Genomic DNA, 16,785 nt, shown 5'->3' with positions numbered 1-16,785 from the left:
CACGCGAACGTTCGGGTTGTTATTCGATAAGAGCGGTTGCGTTTGGTGCTCGTAACCGGGCTGTAAATGCAACTGTCGAGGTGTCCCTTGCTGAAAGCCAAACCGAGCCACCAGCCAAGCCAAGCGCCAATCTCTGGGGAAACAATTAGCGTTGGAAATTCGAAGACGCTTCTGTGAGGTTAACCATCGGAAGCTTATGGATATTTCCAGACGGTGAGACTACGTTAGCTGTCATGTATTAATATTTACTGGATATTTTGGTTTGTATTTTAATGTAAAGTGAACAAAAGATAAAACACAATACATTATTTCCTAATAATTAGTATTATACAAGCTGATTCAATCATTGTTGTTTTAAACGAAATATAATTTGCTTCTTTAATTTTTTTATTATTTTTTCAAATATTACATTCCACTCAATCCTTGTTAAACGAACAAGTTTCTGATCGAAACAAAATATTTCCTAGCATGCTATTTGAAGCGATGAATGTTCGTGGAGTTATAGGAATTCCTATGGCTGACCTAAAACACTAAACGCACTATGTTTTGCCATACCATACGATGTGGTACGTGTATTATTCAAGATAAGGAATGCCAAATGGTTGTTATTCCTTGACTCGACAAGATCTCCCACATAAATAAGCCTGCCCTGCAATGATGTCATTGAAATATTCGCTTATTTTATCCGGAAAATCGGTTTTAAAGAGAAAGGATTATAATTTTATGGGTATAATGCTTGATTTTACTTACATCGAATCTTTTTTTTCCTTAAAAAAATCGTTTTTAATTGGGCATGAACTCCCAAATCATAAAATATAGTTATTATACTCACATTGAAAAATTATGCAAAAAAAAAAATCCTAATTTGACATAGCTGCACGATTATCGCTAACTTATTTGTTTTTAAATAGTCTAACTTCATACCGTGTTCCAAAATTTAAATGTTGTTAGTCCCTTCATCATGCATCCAATTACGATTGAAGTAGATTGCTGTATAATTTCTTCAATGCATATATATCCCGAGATATGCGGTTGACCGTTCTGTAAGCAAATTGAACTGATTTAATGTATCAATAATAAAATGCAAATTAAATTTCCTTTTAATCTAATTTAAAAAAAATCTATCAAGAAGGAATAAATTGAAAACATCAGTTAATAACACAATAGACATTAAAAATCTTGACGATATTGATTGGTTTCATGTCCACCGAATCAACAATGAAAAGGTCAACCACTAGATGTGATGATCAAAGCCGCTCTGTTTTGACATTTCAAACTGGTCGTACGCACATCACAAACATAATCGATAAAGGTACACCGAGACACGCAAAGACCGAGGTCATCCAATAAATTCCAAATAATTAATAAATGTATAACAAAATCCTCCGAGTACCGATCTGCTAGCTTTATGATCTTCCAGCATGAGATATATTGTAGGCCACTTCGGAGCAAGTGTTTTGTTTCCCCCAAGTATCCTTCCAATGTCAGGAGATTAATTTACACTACCTGTTGCATAGGGAGTCCAGACTGTCAGTGTTTCCCTTGCTTTTGCTTGCGTTCATAAACACTGCCCACCTCCAAATAGAATGGTCATCAACCGGTTTTAATGGAAAAGGACACCCTAGAGACATCCTCGTTAGTATTTACCCGTCTGTGTCTAGCAAGACGATAAATTATGCAAATTTTCACTTCGCTCTCCAAAGGGACTGCAAGGTGTTGTCGGGCAGCGTCACTGCTCGTTTGTCAGCCATTGGAAGCAGCAGTCGTAAATGCGCGCATGATTTCGTTGCTGCAGTGCGAATGTGTGTCCCATCCCAACCGGGGACGGAATTGCATCAAGAAGAGTGAGAGAAGAAGAACCAAAAAAAAAACAAACAATTGCAGAAGCAGGCAAACCGTCTCTACGTAACAGATGTCATGTCGACCGTTCCCATCCATTCCCATCTTCGTCGCCATTCATCGCGTTTGTATGGTGCTCTAAACGTTCGCCAGTACCTCGGTCAGTGTAATAGATCAGCTACGGTGCACAACGTCTTTGCAGTGCCGGTGCGAGAGTGTCGACGTTGGTCAGATTGTGTCTGTGCAGTGCATAAATTGGTTCAGATCACCGATCGCAAACGACTAGTGGCGGCAAACTTCAGACCGTCCGGCTTGGAAGTGTGTTTATGATGAGGCAATGAAGTACGCGACTTGCTTAGTGTCCATTTCCGACACGTGCGACTGTGCGATCTAAGTGATGTGATCAGGTCGAAGAAGGCCCATGTTGACAAACGGTCGGAAGTGACGATTAGTTGCGGATGTGATAGCGGACCTCGCAGCAGGATCCGTAATTTTGCTACAACCAGTGCTACTATTACTGTTTCTAGGTGTTGTTTCTAGGGCTTGTTTGTACGTGTGTGTGTGTGTGAGTGCTAAAAAGTGATCAATTGTGGTGCGGTGCAATAGAAATTTCGTAATGATGCGTGGTGTCAGTGTACGAAAAACGGGCGAGCAGAAGCGAAAATAAAACCACCATCCTGATTAGTTGTTTCGTGACCTAGCCATACTCAGCGGCTTCCGTGACCACAAAACACACAACCGGACGTGGTGGTGCGTGCCACACTTGTAACAACCATGAAATGATTATAAACTCTACCCAGCGGAGCTCCGGACAACGACCAGAGCAGCGGGGACGCCCGCAACGTCGGCAGCGACGGCGTCGGCCCCGGCGACGACGGAGACGGCGGTGTTTGCGGTGAGGCTCCACCGGCCAGAGGTGCCAACCGGCGGCCCACAGCACAGCGACCAAAATGGCTGTCGCCGTGTATCGGAGCACAACCAAAAGCACAAAGATCACGCTGGCCCTGCTACAGCTGCTGGTGATGTGGTGAGTCGTTTTGTTGTGCCCAATGTGCCCGAGATTTACAGCCTTTGCTCGTTGGAATGTGTCGTTCGGAGTGAGAGCGATTACCATGGGATAACCACTTTTCTAATGGAGCACACAATATTTCGTTCAGTTTCAGTGCTTTTGAGTTGAGGTGCAAATACAAATTGCTTCAAAACAAAATGAAATAATTTGTATTTGTCAATATGGAACGAATTATTCAATATTACAACACCATCAACCAATTTCCATGTAAATTATATTTATAAACATAGGGGTATCGTTTTGCAACATTACACTCAGCATTTTTAGCAGGACTGGTCTCAACGAGATGAACCTAAATAACACATACAACCTCAATCACAAAATTCATTTTTCTGAAATCCATGCAGAAATCCTTCCTCGTAGACTTTTGGTCCCGTAACATAATCAACAAGGTGTATTATTTACTATCCAATACATTTTTGATACGGTTCGGTTCGTTTGGAATTGGATTTCTATTTCACACGCACCCGAGATTGGGTGTGAAAAATTCTCTGAATCATGCCCGCTGGAACAAAGGTTTAACGGCGATGTTGCGTCAAAAATTCAAGCCCTTAATCTTCGATATAATGCATAATAAAAAAGGTGCTTAAGCCACGTTACGATCCCACGAGAGCTCGTACGAACGACTTTTGGTTGGATGGTAAACGAAAATCAATTTCCACTCGATTCCTGCTCCAAACTGTTTGTTGGTTTTCAAATCAGAAGGTAAAGTTGCAATTGCAGCTGCAACGTTACCTTCCGCTGTGACTTCTTCTCGTTCCAAAATTTAACACAAAGCCAATCAACCGCCGAACCTTCTGCTCTGGAGCCCAATGATGACTAACCGAAGGCCAGCGGTTGCATGTGCTACCGAGACGTCAATAAGCTCAACGTTCGATGGCTGTTCGGTCGCGTCACAGTTGGGTCAGGTATTGTTTTTCTTTCTTTTTTTCATCATGTCGCCTTCAAACTGGGTATCGATCTTAAACAAATAGGCGATAAAGTGCTGTGCTGCTCGAAACTTCCTCGACCAAATGATTGACTGCGAGTTGACCTTCGTAGTTTAAGGTACTGATGAACTACAGCTTACCAACACCGTGTGAAACTCTACGAAAATTTATCGCATATGAAATTAAATTCCTTTTCGATGTTGCTATTATCGGACATCTCAGATCGTCAATAATGGGACAACAGTTAACACGACAGCAGCGATGGTGATTAAACTTTAGTAAACATAACGACTATAATCGCGTAAGGTGATGACCGCACACACAAAAAAACACAAAACCAAAGAAAGCCTCAAAGAAAACTCGCTTACTAAAGCATCACAACTCTCATGGGAAGCAAGTTTGGGTCGCGATTGCAGTTTAACGTTCTGCCGGCTCGTCAACCGAAAGCTGTCTGGATGATTAGTCTGAGTGCTGCGTGTTCTGAAAAAGGGGCCAGGTGTTTCTCGAGCGATACAGGGAAGCCGATAAGCAATCGAAACATGTCCAGACGGGTTGAACTTTTCGTACTGGCGGGTCTGGGACGTTGCAGCCAGCGGACAGGGAGACATTGATTTTCTGTCAATTTTTTGAATGCCCTTTTGTAAGTCCCTCACTAAAGCACTAGTTGTAAGAAGAGGAGTTTTAGGTAGGTGGAAAATATGGGCTAGGCCTATCCTCTTGCTAGCTGCACGCGAGTGAATCGCTAAGAACGCGAACATGATCTAGCTCATTTTCACTTGCTCGATAGGTAAGCAGTTAAAAAAAACAGTTTTGAGTTATACAATCTATTGGAGTGTTGTCTTACCGAGAATGTCTTACAAAGGAAAATGTTAAATATTATTTTTCTTTGTTTTACCGTTAATATTTATTCAACTAGGATCACTTGAACGCCGTGCAACTAGGCTTGATAACATGACTACCTTCAGATTCAGGTGTTCCGTACTAACAATATCATGGATACCAACAACATCCACTAGACAAAAACTGTCTTTCTCCGTTGCGTAATAATATTGGAGACAATAATACTTTCCTAGGGTTATTGCTGGCCAAATTCCTGTTATATATCTGTTTGATGTAGCTCAAGACATACAAGTGAACCAAACACAAACAACAAACAAAGATCATTAAATTTTTTGAATATTAGTCTTATACATGCGTGAAATTATTTGCATTTTGATTAATTTCAGAGCTTTGCTATCAACATTTTTTTAAGAAAAAGACTAATCACTTGCAAACGAATGCAAACGAAGGCAGTTAATTCCAAACAAGTTGTTAAGATAGATAGTCCATAGCTAATTGAAGGAAAATAGCGCTTATGATACGCATGCAACATAAATTCAATTTATAAAGCTTAATTATATTTTTTAAATTAGTCCCCATCCATTCATGTGTTGATAAACAGCAGAAATCAAATGCCACTTACTGTCCTTTGTGGTGATAAATGGAAAGTATTATTAAATCGTTACTATTTACATATTGACATTGGACATTGTACTGTTCCTAAGCATGTGCTAATAACCGATACATTGAAAAGAGCAGACCGCACGTGCCAATGAAAGGGGGACAAGCTAACGTACTAACTACATACGAACCTGCCAGTAGGGTTGTAACCGCACAAACGTTCACTCTTTCACTACCACCACACAAAAGTCTGCAGCGACGCATTCCATAAACATAAGGACACAGGCCACCTCAGGAAAGGAAAATGGACTCAACGACAAGGTAACGTGTGTAACAATAGTGCCACCACACTCCCTATCCCTCAGGCCAACCCTTCTCCCCCAGAGGGCGTGTGGAGCAAGGAATTAAATGTTCCCATTATAAATAATTCATGAGCGCTTGGTTCGATTCTGCCGTGTGCGCTGCGCCTGCCTGGTGAACAAACATCAAACTCCCCCTGCACCATTCATTTAACGGGCAGGATTGTTGGAGTTCACTCACTTACCGTCCCTCTACTTCGGCCCTCTAATCTTTTTCCTTTTCACTTGAGGGTAGGTAAAGGTAATGCGTGGTATGGAAAGTTTGACGTTTTTCTGCATGCGCCCGCATAGGTTTATGCTAAAATTTTTTCACCAGGACGCCCTTCATCGGGACGAAGAAAGTGGCACATTAGGTGGGCCCGGGCAAGGTAGGTCGCGGAAGTTTTGATTCTTCCGCTTGCACTCCGGAACCATGACCTACCGGAATGCGTGAACAGCAGTTTTCCTGTAGCGTGGCAAGAGAAGGGGAACTCAAACCAACGCAGCAAACAATGGAGTAAAATAAATAAATAAACCCTTCCTATGCCCATAAAGCAACCCGTCTGCCGTTTGAAAGAATGTTAGGCAAGGGTTGCGATACACGCTGGAACCGTTTCCGGATGCATTGATTCCGGTTTTGCACTGCGGTTATTTTCCCCCCTGCTGCGTGCAACGGTTAGGAATTGGAATGGACACTGATTTCTGCCATCATTACGCACCGGTTGATCTATTTCGGGTCGTCTGCCAATGCCATGCGCGGCGGTGTGAGCTTGCCATATCATTTCTTTGTCGGGCGAGCTCGTGACCGCATCGACGTCTCCAGAGTGGCTGTCCGGAGGGTTCTCGAACCCTTCTTGCCGTCTGCTCTACGCGCTGCATAATGCATACAGCTCATTGAAGGTCCATTTGGGAAGATTTGAATTTGGGCAGAGTGAAGATGCCAAAGATGCTGTGTAGCTTTCTGCTTCCGATTGAATGGGTTTGCTCGGCCAAAGATTTTATTGGCATTGGTTTTCCGCCACCTACGACGGGCAGCTGGGCAAGAACTTTGGCCATTCTCTTATTTATAAAGACGAACGAGACGAACAAAGCGAAATGACTTTTGGGGAGCGCCCAGATTTCCGTTCAGTGCTGCAGCATATGGTTCTTAATCTTTAACAAACTCTTGCGTGGGAGCTTGCACGAAAGCTTGTTTTAGATGCCAATAAATTGTTGTTTGCATCTTTTCTACTTTTCTGTGATGAATATGCTTTTGTGTACACATTTAGCTTTTGTGTAAAAAAGTTTACTTTTATAATGACCTTGAAGGCATTCTATACACAGAGCGGTCGTGCATTTTGTGGTTTGTGGCTACAAAACTCAGGAATAGGAAAATGACAAATTCCATCCAACAACCTTCATTTATGGTCACGAAAGGAAATAATTTAGGAAAGCAACTTTATGAAACGGCAACAATCTTGTTGGATAAACAACTCACCTAACGCTTCGTGACTCGGAATCATCGTCTTTAATTGAAAAAGTTTCATCCTCTAATGTGTCATCTCATTAACGGGGTTTCAATCAATAGCTTTGGTATAGTTTGCTACAAAGTTTGAAATATATTGTTATGTTTGCCTAAAGAGAAGTTTTGCCTATGTAAGGATAAACTATAAACCTAAAGAGGAAGGTGTTAAGATTTTGAATAAGATCTGAAATCAGTTTACATATTATATTTATAGTTTGGTTAAATAACATCTTTTGTGGTAAATTAAATCATCAAACTTAATTGTTTTCGAAATCCAAAATTATTAACCATTGTGAAACTCGGGTTGGTTTGCAAAAAATCATTGAAAAATATGATCTTCATAAATTCGGGCTACAATCAAGTTGATGATTTATGCAAATATTTTCCCAGGTGTCTCAGACGGACGGATTGTTCCAATGCTTTTATTAAATCAAGCACATTCAAACACTGTGTTAGACAACTGTTCGTTAGTAAATGTAAATTTATTGTACTCTTTCCAAGGAACTTCTTGGGGTAGGTTGGTGGTGTTAATTTATGGCAGCCAAATTCACGTGAACGGAATGATGTCTTAAAATGAAGCCTTATTTTTTCAGCTCGCAAGAAGAAGCAGAAACATTTAAATGAGCTGGCAGTCGGTTGGCAAACGGACCGGTCCGTCTTGGCTTCGTCTTATCTTCAAGTTCGGCATCGAGTGCATGCAAAGGAAACATACATCATGTGCCGATCCATCCCGACACTGAACGTTGGTGCCTGTTGTGTTATGCCTTCTTGTTTTGTTTGCAATATTCCGTGGGTTTTCCGAACAGTCACTTTCCATGGTCTTTCCCCACAAACAGCCAACACACAAAGCGGTCAACTACAAGTTGTTGTAAAATGTTTTGCTTTACGTGTATCGACCGAATGCACCGCGGACGGAAAATGGAGCATTTTAGAACACTTTTCTGGGACGCTTTGCAGGTTGTTTTCGAACGATCCTGCCGGCGTATAATGAAGGGTAGAAGTAAAACTGCAATTATCGTTGACTGTTACACAGGAAATGGCAATAATTTGGCCGATGGTACAGAAATGGTCCAGTAACAAAAAAACCTTATAAGCGTACATAGCTTTCACTTACACATGGGAATAAGTACAACACATTTTAATTATTCAGTTAAAAATGGAAACAATAGTTTAAATAAAGCAAAACATTTGCTTCATTGAGTTTTAGCGAAACGGCAGTGGGCCGTAATGACCCCCTTCTTCGTGCAATTCGTCGATTTAACTGTGTATATTCTATGTTTGATTTCAACCTTCCCTTATCCTCTTTCCGATCCCGCATTAGAACCCTCCATAATCCCGTGCTGCCTTAATTTTTAATTTTTAAATTTTAAATTCTAATTTTCTAAAAAAAAATTTTCTCAAATTTTAGATAATTTGTTGTTCATTTTTGTTAGGTTAGGAAATTAGGTAATAAGTATTATTTAAGTATTTGTGTAACCAAAAGGTAGACAAATAAATTTGAATATGAATATGAATATGAATATGAAACATGCTGTTTTATGAAATGTTTCAACATGTGCATTATGAAATGTTTCATGCTTTACATTATTTAAATAAACAAAAAAATCTCTCCCAAAGCGTTGACCAACACAACGGTGTGCGAGCAACGTCATAAATTGTGCGAAGATGGTCCAGGAAAATGTCCCATAAAACTGGACGTTAGCCATTGGAAAAGGGCCTACATCTGATTCACATGTTCGTGTTGAAGTGCAATTATTTTAAAACCATGCGCCTGCCTGAGGCAGAGAAAGTTCCTTAAACTTTATTCACATTGCTTGTGTCGGTAGCGCAAAGCAACGACAGGCGAGTTTGCGTTGCTTCACTCGCTCTGACGCTAAACTTTACTACAGCCATCGAACGCTGAACCACCCCGGGAACAGGCATAAACTGAAATTTGACGAAATTAAAGTCTCAACTTGGGTGGTAAACAATTTCTCCTTGATACTGTTCACTGTGTGGTTGTGTGGTTATTCTTGCACGATGCTTTCCGAACATAAAAGCTTACCGAACCGGACAGACACACGCGACTCGTCATCGTGGTATAGTGGTGGGTTTTGTTGGCTTGTCATAATAAAGCTGTTTTCAGCAGGATAGCAACTATTCTGCCAAACAACTAATGGTCGCTTGTCGGGCGATGCGATTCAGGTGTTGTTTATTGCGATTCAGTATTACTTGGCACGTCTATTGCGGTAGGCCCAAACCATAAGGTAGTGAATCGAAACGCGAAATAAGAACGGAAACGGGAAATTGTCTGAAACGTATGTTTGTGGTAGAGCTTTTGTTATGTATCTGCAGCAAAGAAAACGTGAATATTGATGATCCTTAAAACTGGATACAAATAAAGATATCCAAAGCAGTACGAAAAGCCTTCAATAGCTTGAGATTTATTTTTCATTGCTTGAATGAATAAAAATTCTTTACGTAGTCGTATCTAGCAATAAGGCAGTCTTTTTAACACGTTGACTGTCATCTTTAGTGGGCATCGGTGTCTAGCACCAAAATAGTAATAATAATTAAATAACCAATCAATGAATGATGAATAAAGGCGTATTGGGAAAGTACTTTATTTTTGTGGTTGACACATTAACAAATAATCTTCAACAGTATTATGCTGAAAGATTATAACATGATCTAGTCGTTAGCCGGTCTCTTGGTACAGTCATCTACTCGTACGATTAAAATCATGACCATCATGGGTTCAAGACCTGAATGGACCGTGTCGCCATACGTAGGACTGACTATACTGCTATGGGGGGATATCAATAAGTCACTGAAAGCCAAGCCCCCAAGTGGTACAGACAGGCGTTGACTGACAAAGGCTGTTGAGCCAAAGAAGTATAAAAAGAAGTCGTTAATTTAGAGTAGCAAACAAAATAAAGTAAAAGACATTTTCAAACAAATCAAGTTTCACTTAAGGGACACTATTTTTGTAACAACGAATGCACTCCAATATTTAGAAGATACAGATATATATTTCGAAATCTTTTGAATGGGATTGGTGTACAATTTAATATTTGACAACGCACGTATTTAAGAAAACATTCAATTCTTGCTCGCTTGCTGCTCCAATAAACCTTTTTAAATGACCATCTTCAAGGTATACCAATGACTCAAATGATCCGTTTGTTACTAGACATGATCCGTTAGAAATATTCTATGATATAACTTTATCCTTCACCTTTGTCCTTCACCCACTACACCGATCGGCCAAAATCATAATAGTCTTATCGTTAGACCTAAAATCAATTCTACACTTGCGAGTTTCCTGTCGTCAGTTATCCGGATTTTCGCCCTGACGGACGTAGACATGCGTGTAGGCATGTTTTTGGGATCTACCTTCGATTTTTAACAAATCCTCATCAGTTTTGGCGACAAAAATGTTGGAGTAGAAGTTTTGTATCATGTTGGTCCAGTAAAATTCCATGGGACGCAGCTGGGGGATATAGGGCCGGTTCGCGGCCTTGGGTTTCATATCAGCTTCCTTCAGAACCGCAAGTCGTTCAGAGTTGTTGGCCATTCGGAATTTGGCTTACTTTCGATACTCTGATTATTGTTCAATAATGCCAAGATGTTATGTTATAAGTGCTGAAACAGGCTTATACGATGTTCAAACTGCCGCACGGAGTCCGTTTTAGACGCTACGGGGAGCAGTTCTTTAATCGCGCACGATGCTAAACGAATTTGCTCAACTTGTTTGGCCATCACGGCTAGAGTTCGACTGATAGAGGTGTTAAGTTTTGTCTGCTGGCTCATGGGATACTATTATTGAGAATGCAATTTACGTTTCGTAAGCGTAGGTTAAAAGAAACACATGAAAAATTGACATTTTTTTAATTCAAACGTTATGTGCTGATTTTGAGACTTCGTGAACAGTTCTTTAAATCTCGTATCAGAATATTATCTTTCCACATCGATTGTCCCAGTTGACGTCGTAAAATTCACATCTTTTTTTAAGCACTTACTTTCATTATATTTTAAAGTATTTGGATAAATGTATCGGCTTGATTTTTTGTAGAAGCCCTGATCAGTGAAGTGAAGAATGTGGTATTTCGAAACATAATTTACGAACTGTTCAGAAAGTGTCAAAGTCAGAAAATGGGTTAAAATATGACGTCCGACAGTAGGGTCCGGCCACTTATCAATAATTTGCGGTTCCCTATCCAAAGAAGTCAGTAGCAGTAACTTACTCTACGCTTCGTAAATCGAACTACTAAGCACTGAAATTAGCACTCTCGTTTTTCTGTCTTATAATGTACAATATATTTCTGTTTTTTTTTTTTAATTACTCCCCAAATTCTTCGCAGGCCGGATTGAATGCTTTCACAGGCCGTATGTTTAATATGTCTGTCTTAGACAATCTCCTTTGTAAAAATGGAAACTCAACTATATAAATAAAATCATAATGCATTAGTCCCAGATGTAGAAAAGACTAAATCGAAATATTCAACTCCGTGATTTTAAGAATAGAGATTGTGATATTTCTTTAATTTATCTTTGATTGACTAATTTTTTCAATTCCAATTTTCATTACTTGGTAGTAGTAGTAGTACTTTGATGTAAGCAGTGTAGAGCTTTTCGTTTTCATTCTCTGTAAAATAAGAACTAATTTCAAAGAGCATATTAGACATAGACGAATAGAATAATAACAGGACGATCTGATTGCTTTGGATGAAGGCGGACACATGCAAACGGTAACCGCTTCCGGGCTCGTTATAATTGCACCGGTGCAACAAAATAACTCATCCCGACAGTCCTACGGTGAGGATTGATGCGGGCAAATCCGATCACGCCGCAAGGTACACGTCCGTACAAAACAACCCTATCTCTACCATGTGCAGTTGAATTGAAACGGAATGGAATGTCAAATGATGGGGTTATTATCGTCCGTTTATCATCAACGCGCTTTCATGTTCGCGCCCGTGTCATTTTTCGTGCTGGCAAAAACACATAAACCACACAGTTGTCGCGCGATGTTCCGTTTGCCTCGCTTCGATATGCTAGTAGCGTCCCATTGCGTGACAGTAGTGGTACGCTGTCTGGCTTGGTTGATAATTATAAAAAATAATCCACCAATGCTCCGACCATCATGACCGGGAGCAGTGCGCGCAATAGATGCTAGCCACAGATAATACAATTTATTTTGATTAAAACCATTAGGTGGCGTCGAAACTCGATGAGTATCGTTAGTGGATGACGTTTACATTTTTGCGTTGGCAAACAAAAAACGTGATCTGACGAAATCGACCGAGGATGCCCTTGGTCGCGTGCCATTTGTGTGTTTTTTATGCATTTTTTTACTCAAGAACCTGGATAACGTTGTTCTAAAAATCAATTCTGACAAGAAAAAAAAAACCTTAAAAAATTACGATGATGTAGAAACTAATATTTAATTTTGTTTTTATCTATGAAGAATTTGAAAAGTCTTTGAACATTTTAAAAGGTCAACGTTTATGTTTCAGCACATCAGTTTATTTGGCACCTCAGTTGATCCAGTCCCTTAATCCAGTTTTACGACCTAACAACATGAATGTCAGAGGTTAAATTCTCGGTATGGATCATACCCCAGACTTTGATTATTAATAGCGCATTAATAGCGTATTTTGGGGCCAACCTGTATTACGGAGATGTTTTGGGAACGCATAAACCGCGTGTCTCGGGAACAGACTATATCTCAAAATCCGCGTATTTCAAATACTGCGTATTTATCAGGCGGACTACCAGTACATTCCAAGCATAGGATTATGAGCTACATGGGTAATCAAGATCAAATGCGTTTTTTTAAATCTCACATTTTATTCTCTAATATCCCATAGTTAGGTACAAGCATCGAAAATATGTTAGTTGTTGTATAATTGATCATTGATTTTTTTATCGTTTCTCGTCGAAACCTCTGCCTTACTTAAGTGTAACGTTACTTGGAAACATGCTATAGCTATGTGAGATTCGCAAATGTTTGAGCATCGTGCAAATGATTGTTAGCATGATTTTTATGTTCACTTGAAGAATTGTTCAAGCCTAACTAGTTAGATAATTGGAATATATAATTTAGTTAAAACATAATTAAATGTTCTTCCCTTGTGAAGAAAAAAAATCAAATCCTAGAAAACGGTTCAGCAAAGTGGCTCATTTTCTCCAATTTATTATTCACTTTTGCGGTAGTAAAGGTTGCACAACCATTATACTTCATCTTGCTGAAGTCCAAAATCTCCGGGAACGAATATTCGCTCATTAACAATTGTTTGTATGCTTTTCCTAGAACTGTTCTTTCATATTGTATTCTCATAAAAATGCTTTGTTGAGCCATTCTCATGAATCCTAGTGGGCAGCTCCACGACTTCAGTTGTATATAATAGAGAACAAAGTTGCTTGCAAAACTCATGACCTCAAGAACTCATGAATCATGTTTTTCTGGTAAACTGTTCCCACTGTGATTTCTGATAGAATTGGCCATTTAAAGGACTAGTTATTAGAACTAGTCCAAGTGAAGAACTAGTAGTTATGTTGATTTTTTCATACATCAAGAATCATTTCATTCATGAGACGGAAATTGTCCGGCATGCCGTCCGGTGCTTTTCTATTCGCCGGTAGTTTATGTGCCTCTCAATTGCAGCGATAACGTGCAACAAAATTGCGACGCTTGTGAAAGCGAACTTTGGATCCTACCTCTTTCTCTCTCTTTTTTCTCTCTCTATCGAAATGGTTAGCATTATCGGTATCGTCATTTTATGCTAATTCATTTCCCACCAGGACGCCTTCATTCCGGTCGAATCCTGACACGCCTCACACATTGCGCCACATGGCGTTGTCCTCTCTCGACCGCTGGATCACTGACAAGAACTGTTAGTGCTATTACGCTATGATGTGTGCCATGGGAATGGTACCAAAAAGGTGTATAAATACACGAGACATAAACACACACACGCATAGAGAAGGAACTCAAATTTGCGTTTCGTATAAACACTCCCCGCAACAATCCCACCGGGTTCTTCGCTATCGGAGCTTCGATCAGGGATTCTTTTTCTCGTCTTTCTCGGGGCGCGCTACAGCGTGTTCAATAATAGATTAATACCATTAGAGTAATAACACTTCCGGGATGTGGCGGAATCGGTTCATTTCCGATTTTGTTCTGCGTTTGTAAATAGATCACAGTGTGTCTGATGCGCGTTTTATCCTTTTTCCGGTTTCGTTGCAGCTTGCTGAAGGAGGTGGTGGCAGCCAAAAATTACACACTCAAACCACGGGTAGTACTGCCGGAAGACTATGTAAAAGGTAGGCCCACATTATTAGCGTCTAAGAAAGTTTTTTTTACTTGAATATTTACTTTTATTTATGAATTGATGAATTTATGATTGTAATGTTACGCTTGAAACAAAGTTGCTTTCACGCGCGGAGCAACTAGTCCCTGCAAACAATGCACGTCAAAATAGAAAGGCAAAACGTCACCACGAAAGATTGGAATCATATTTTTCAAATATTTATTACAGAAACATATCTATTCCATATCATTGCAACAGTTTCCATTAACTAAATTGTTACCGTGTAGTGATATTTGATTCTTTGGAAAAAATGACTATTTTGAAGTCAAAATTAAATGTACCATCAGTTGGCCGCTGAACCTGCACGATGGTTGCATTAGGAACGTTACTTCTGTTACTATCGCTTACCATGCTAGTGTGTATGGAACTTTCGAGCGCTTTTCGGCAGGAACTATTTACACCTTCCTGGAGCCGTTTATATCTTCACCCGGATGCGCCAGTAGCGAACTATCTGTTAACCCTATTACGACCGGTCTGTGCAAACGATAACGTATATCAACTCAAGTTTATGCGCTTTCATGAAGATTCGCAAGCTAACGACATCCTAAGTACCGTGTTAAATGGGTTAACTGAGTTAAGCTGTGCCCATCAGATAACCATGGAGGATGATTTGCTCGAGCAGTTTATGACGTCCAAGAAGTACTTCGTCATCTTTGTCAACAACTCGCCAGCCGTAAGTGACTGTTCAGCTGCAGGATTAGCTCAGCTGATTGCCTACTGATGTCTTCCCTTTCTCCATCGTACAGGATTTTCAAGCGTTTAAATCGTTTCTCAGCTGGAAAGTGTATCGTTTCGGCACTGCGCGATTTGTTGTGGTTGTTTTTCAGCGTTACCGAAACATTAACGCATTTGGTATGTTTCGTTTCGAGGAGTACAATAGGCCGCATAATATTGTCGTACTGTTCTACGATATGCGGGGAATGTTTGACTGCGTGTCATTTGAACCGTTTATGCAAGCGGTAATCTTTCACAATCCAGAACGGCCTTCGTTCACCACGCTCGAGCAACTGTTCCGTCGACAGTATCGCAATCTGCAAGGGTATGAGCTGACGGTGTACTTTACACGTGGAGACCAAGCAAAACGGCTGCAACGCTCAAACCGATACTGGTACTTCATCGATGTACTGAGCCGTCGTATCAATGCCCGCTATCGTATCCACACGGACAATCTGCACAAATGGCGAGAGAATAAACCGATGGACTTTGGCATTGTGTACGACTCCTTCCAGACACACCCGATCCGACGGATTCCACTAAAGCAGTTCAGTTATCACTGCATCCTCTCTCCCAAAAGTGATCGTATCCCGTTCATCCGACTGTTGATTGATCCGTTCCGATGGAACGTCTGGCTGGCGCTTTTGCTTGCCTCAGAGCTGACGAGTTTCTTCCTGCAACGGTACGGCTACCTACGGGGACGCACATTTCTTAGTGTCAATTTTGACATCTTCCAAACGTTCATCAATGGGCCTCCAAGGACACCGGGAGCTGAAACCACGGCAGGCAACTGTATCCTTACAGGCTACATCTATGCCAGTCTTATTCTCCTAACTGTCTATCAGTCGGTAATGACGGCACGCCTTTCAAAGATACTGTTTTATCCTGAGTTTCGTACAGTAGATGAAGTGAACCGATCAGAGCTACCCATTTACGTCAGTCATTACGTGAAAAAGATCAGCTCGCTTAACTTTTCGCATGAGCGTGCGGTACAGTACAGTGGACGGATGGAAGACGAACCCACCATGTATCACATGCTGATACCGTGCGATATCGCCGAACACTGGAGCCGTGTGCGGTGGGATGTGGTCCATCTGGTACAGGAACGATTGGCCCCGTTTCAGGATACGTTCGTACTTTTCTATTACTCACCGTTCGATGAGTTGCTTGATTTTCACTGGACAGCCTTTATTGAAGGCGATCTTTTTCGATACTGGACGACGCGAAACCTGTTTAACCGTGAAGAGGACATAGTTCCTATCGGTGGAGGGTGGAAAGTGTCTAGTGGCGATACAGTGAATGCGTTTCAAGTGTACGATTTGCTTATTTGTTGGACGATCTTGGGTGTTGGAGTCATATGTTCGATTATTGCCTTCTGTTTTGAGACGTTGATGGTCGCCAATTTGAAAGGAATTTTTAATTGTATAATGTCAACGATCAAACGATTGTCAACATTTATCAAACACATGCTGTCAAAATGTGCTTGCTTCAAGCAAAATCATTGTAACATTTTGAAAAAAGGAAAAGAAGATAAAAAGAGAACAAACACATCAAAAGATAAGGCAAAACCACAACGATTGTAAGGATTAGATGAGGT

The 16,785-nt window shown here is 40.5% G+C and overlaps 2 protein-coding genes across 5 annotated transcripts in view; one reads left to right on the top strand and one right to left on the bottom strand.

The window, feature by feature from the left end:
• The window catches only part of LOC120954733 (zinc finger protein jing homolog), a 156,627-nt gene that overhangs the window by 70,896 nt on the left and 68,946 nt on the right, over positions 1 to 16,785 (bottom strand). The gene's annotated exons all lie outside the window — the stretch shown is intronic.
• The window catches only part of LOC120958193 (glycine receptor subunit alpha-4), a 40,898-nt gene that overhangs the window by 2,965 nt on the left and 21,148 nt on the right, over positions 1 to 16,785 (top strand). For all 4 annotated transcript variants that reach the window (XM_049609301.1, XM_049609300.1, XM_049609299.1 and 1 more), the window contains exons 2-3: positions 2,367 to 2,866; positions 14,351 to 14,427. In XM_049609301.1, the coding sequence (XP_049465258.1) occupies positions 2,790 to 2,866; positions 14,351 to 14,427 (154 nt within the window). In that variant the 5' untranslated portion in view covers positions 2,367 to 2,789. The remainder of the gene's footprint in view (positions 1 to 2,366; positions 2,867 to 14,350; positions 14,428 to 16,785) is intronic.

Source organism: Anopheles coluzzii, chromosome 3 (genome assembly GCF_943734685.1).
Source record: "Anopheles coluzzii chromosome 3, AcolN3, whole genome shotgun sequence".
Classification (NCBI taxonomy): domain Eukaryota; kingdom Metazoa; phylum Arthropoda; class Insecta; order Diptera; family Culicidae; genus Anopheles; species Anopheles coluzzii.
The sequence above is the reverse complement of the archived record's forward strand: the minus strand, read 5'-3'. Positions and strand labels throughout refer to the sequence as shown.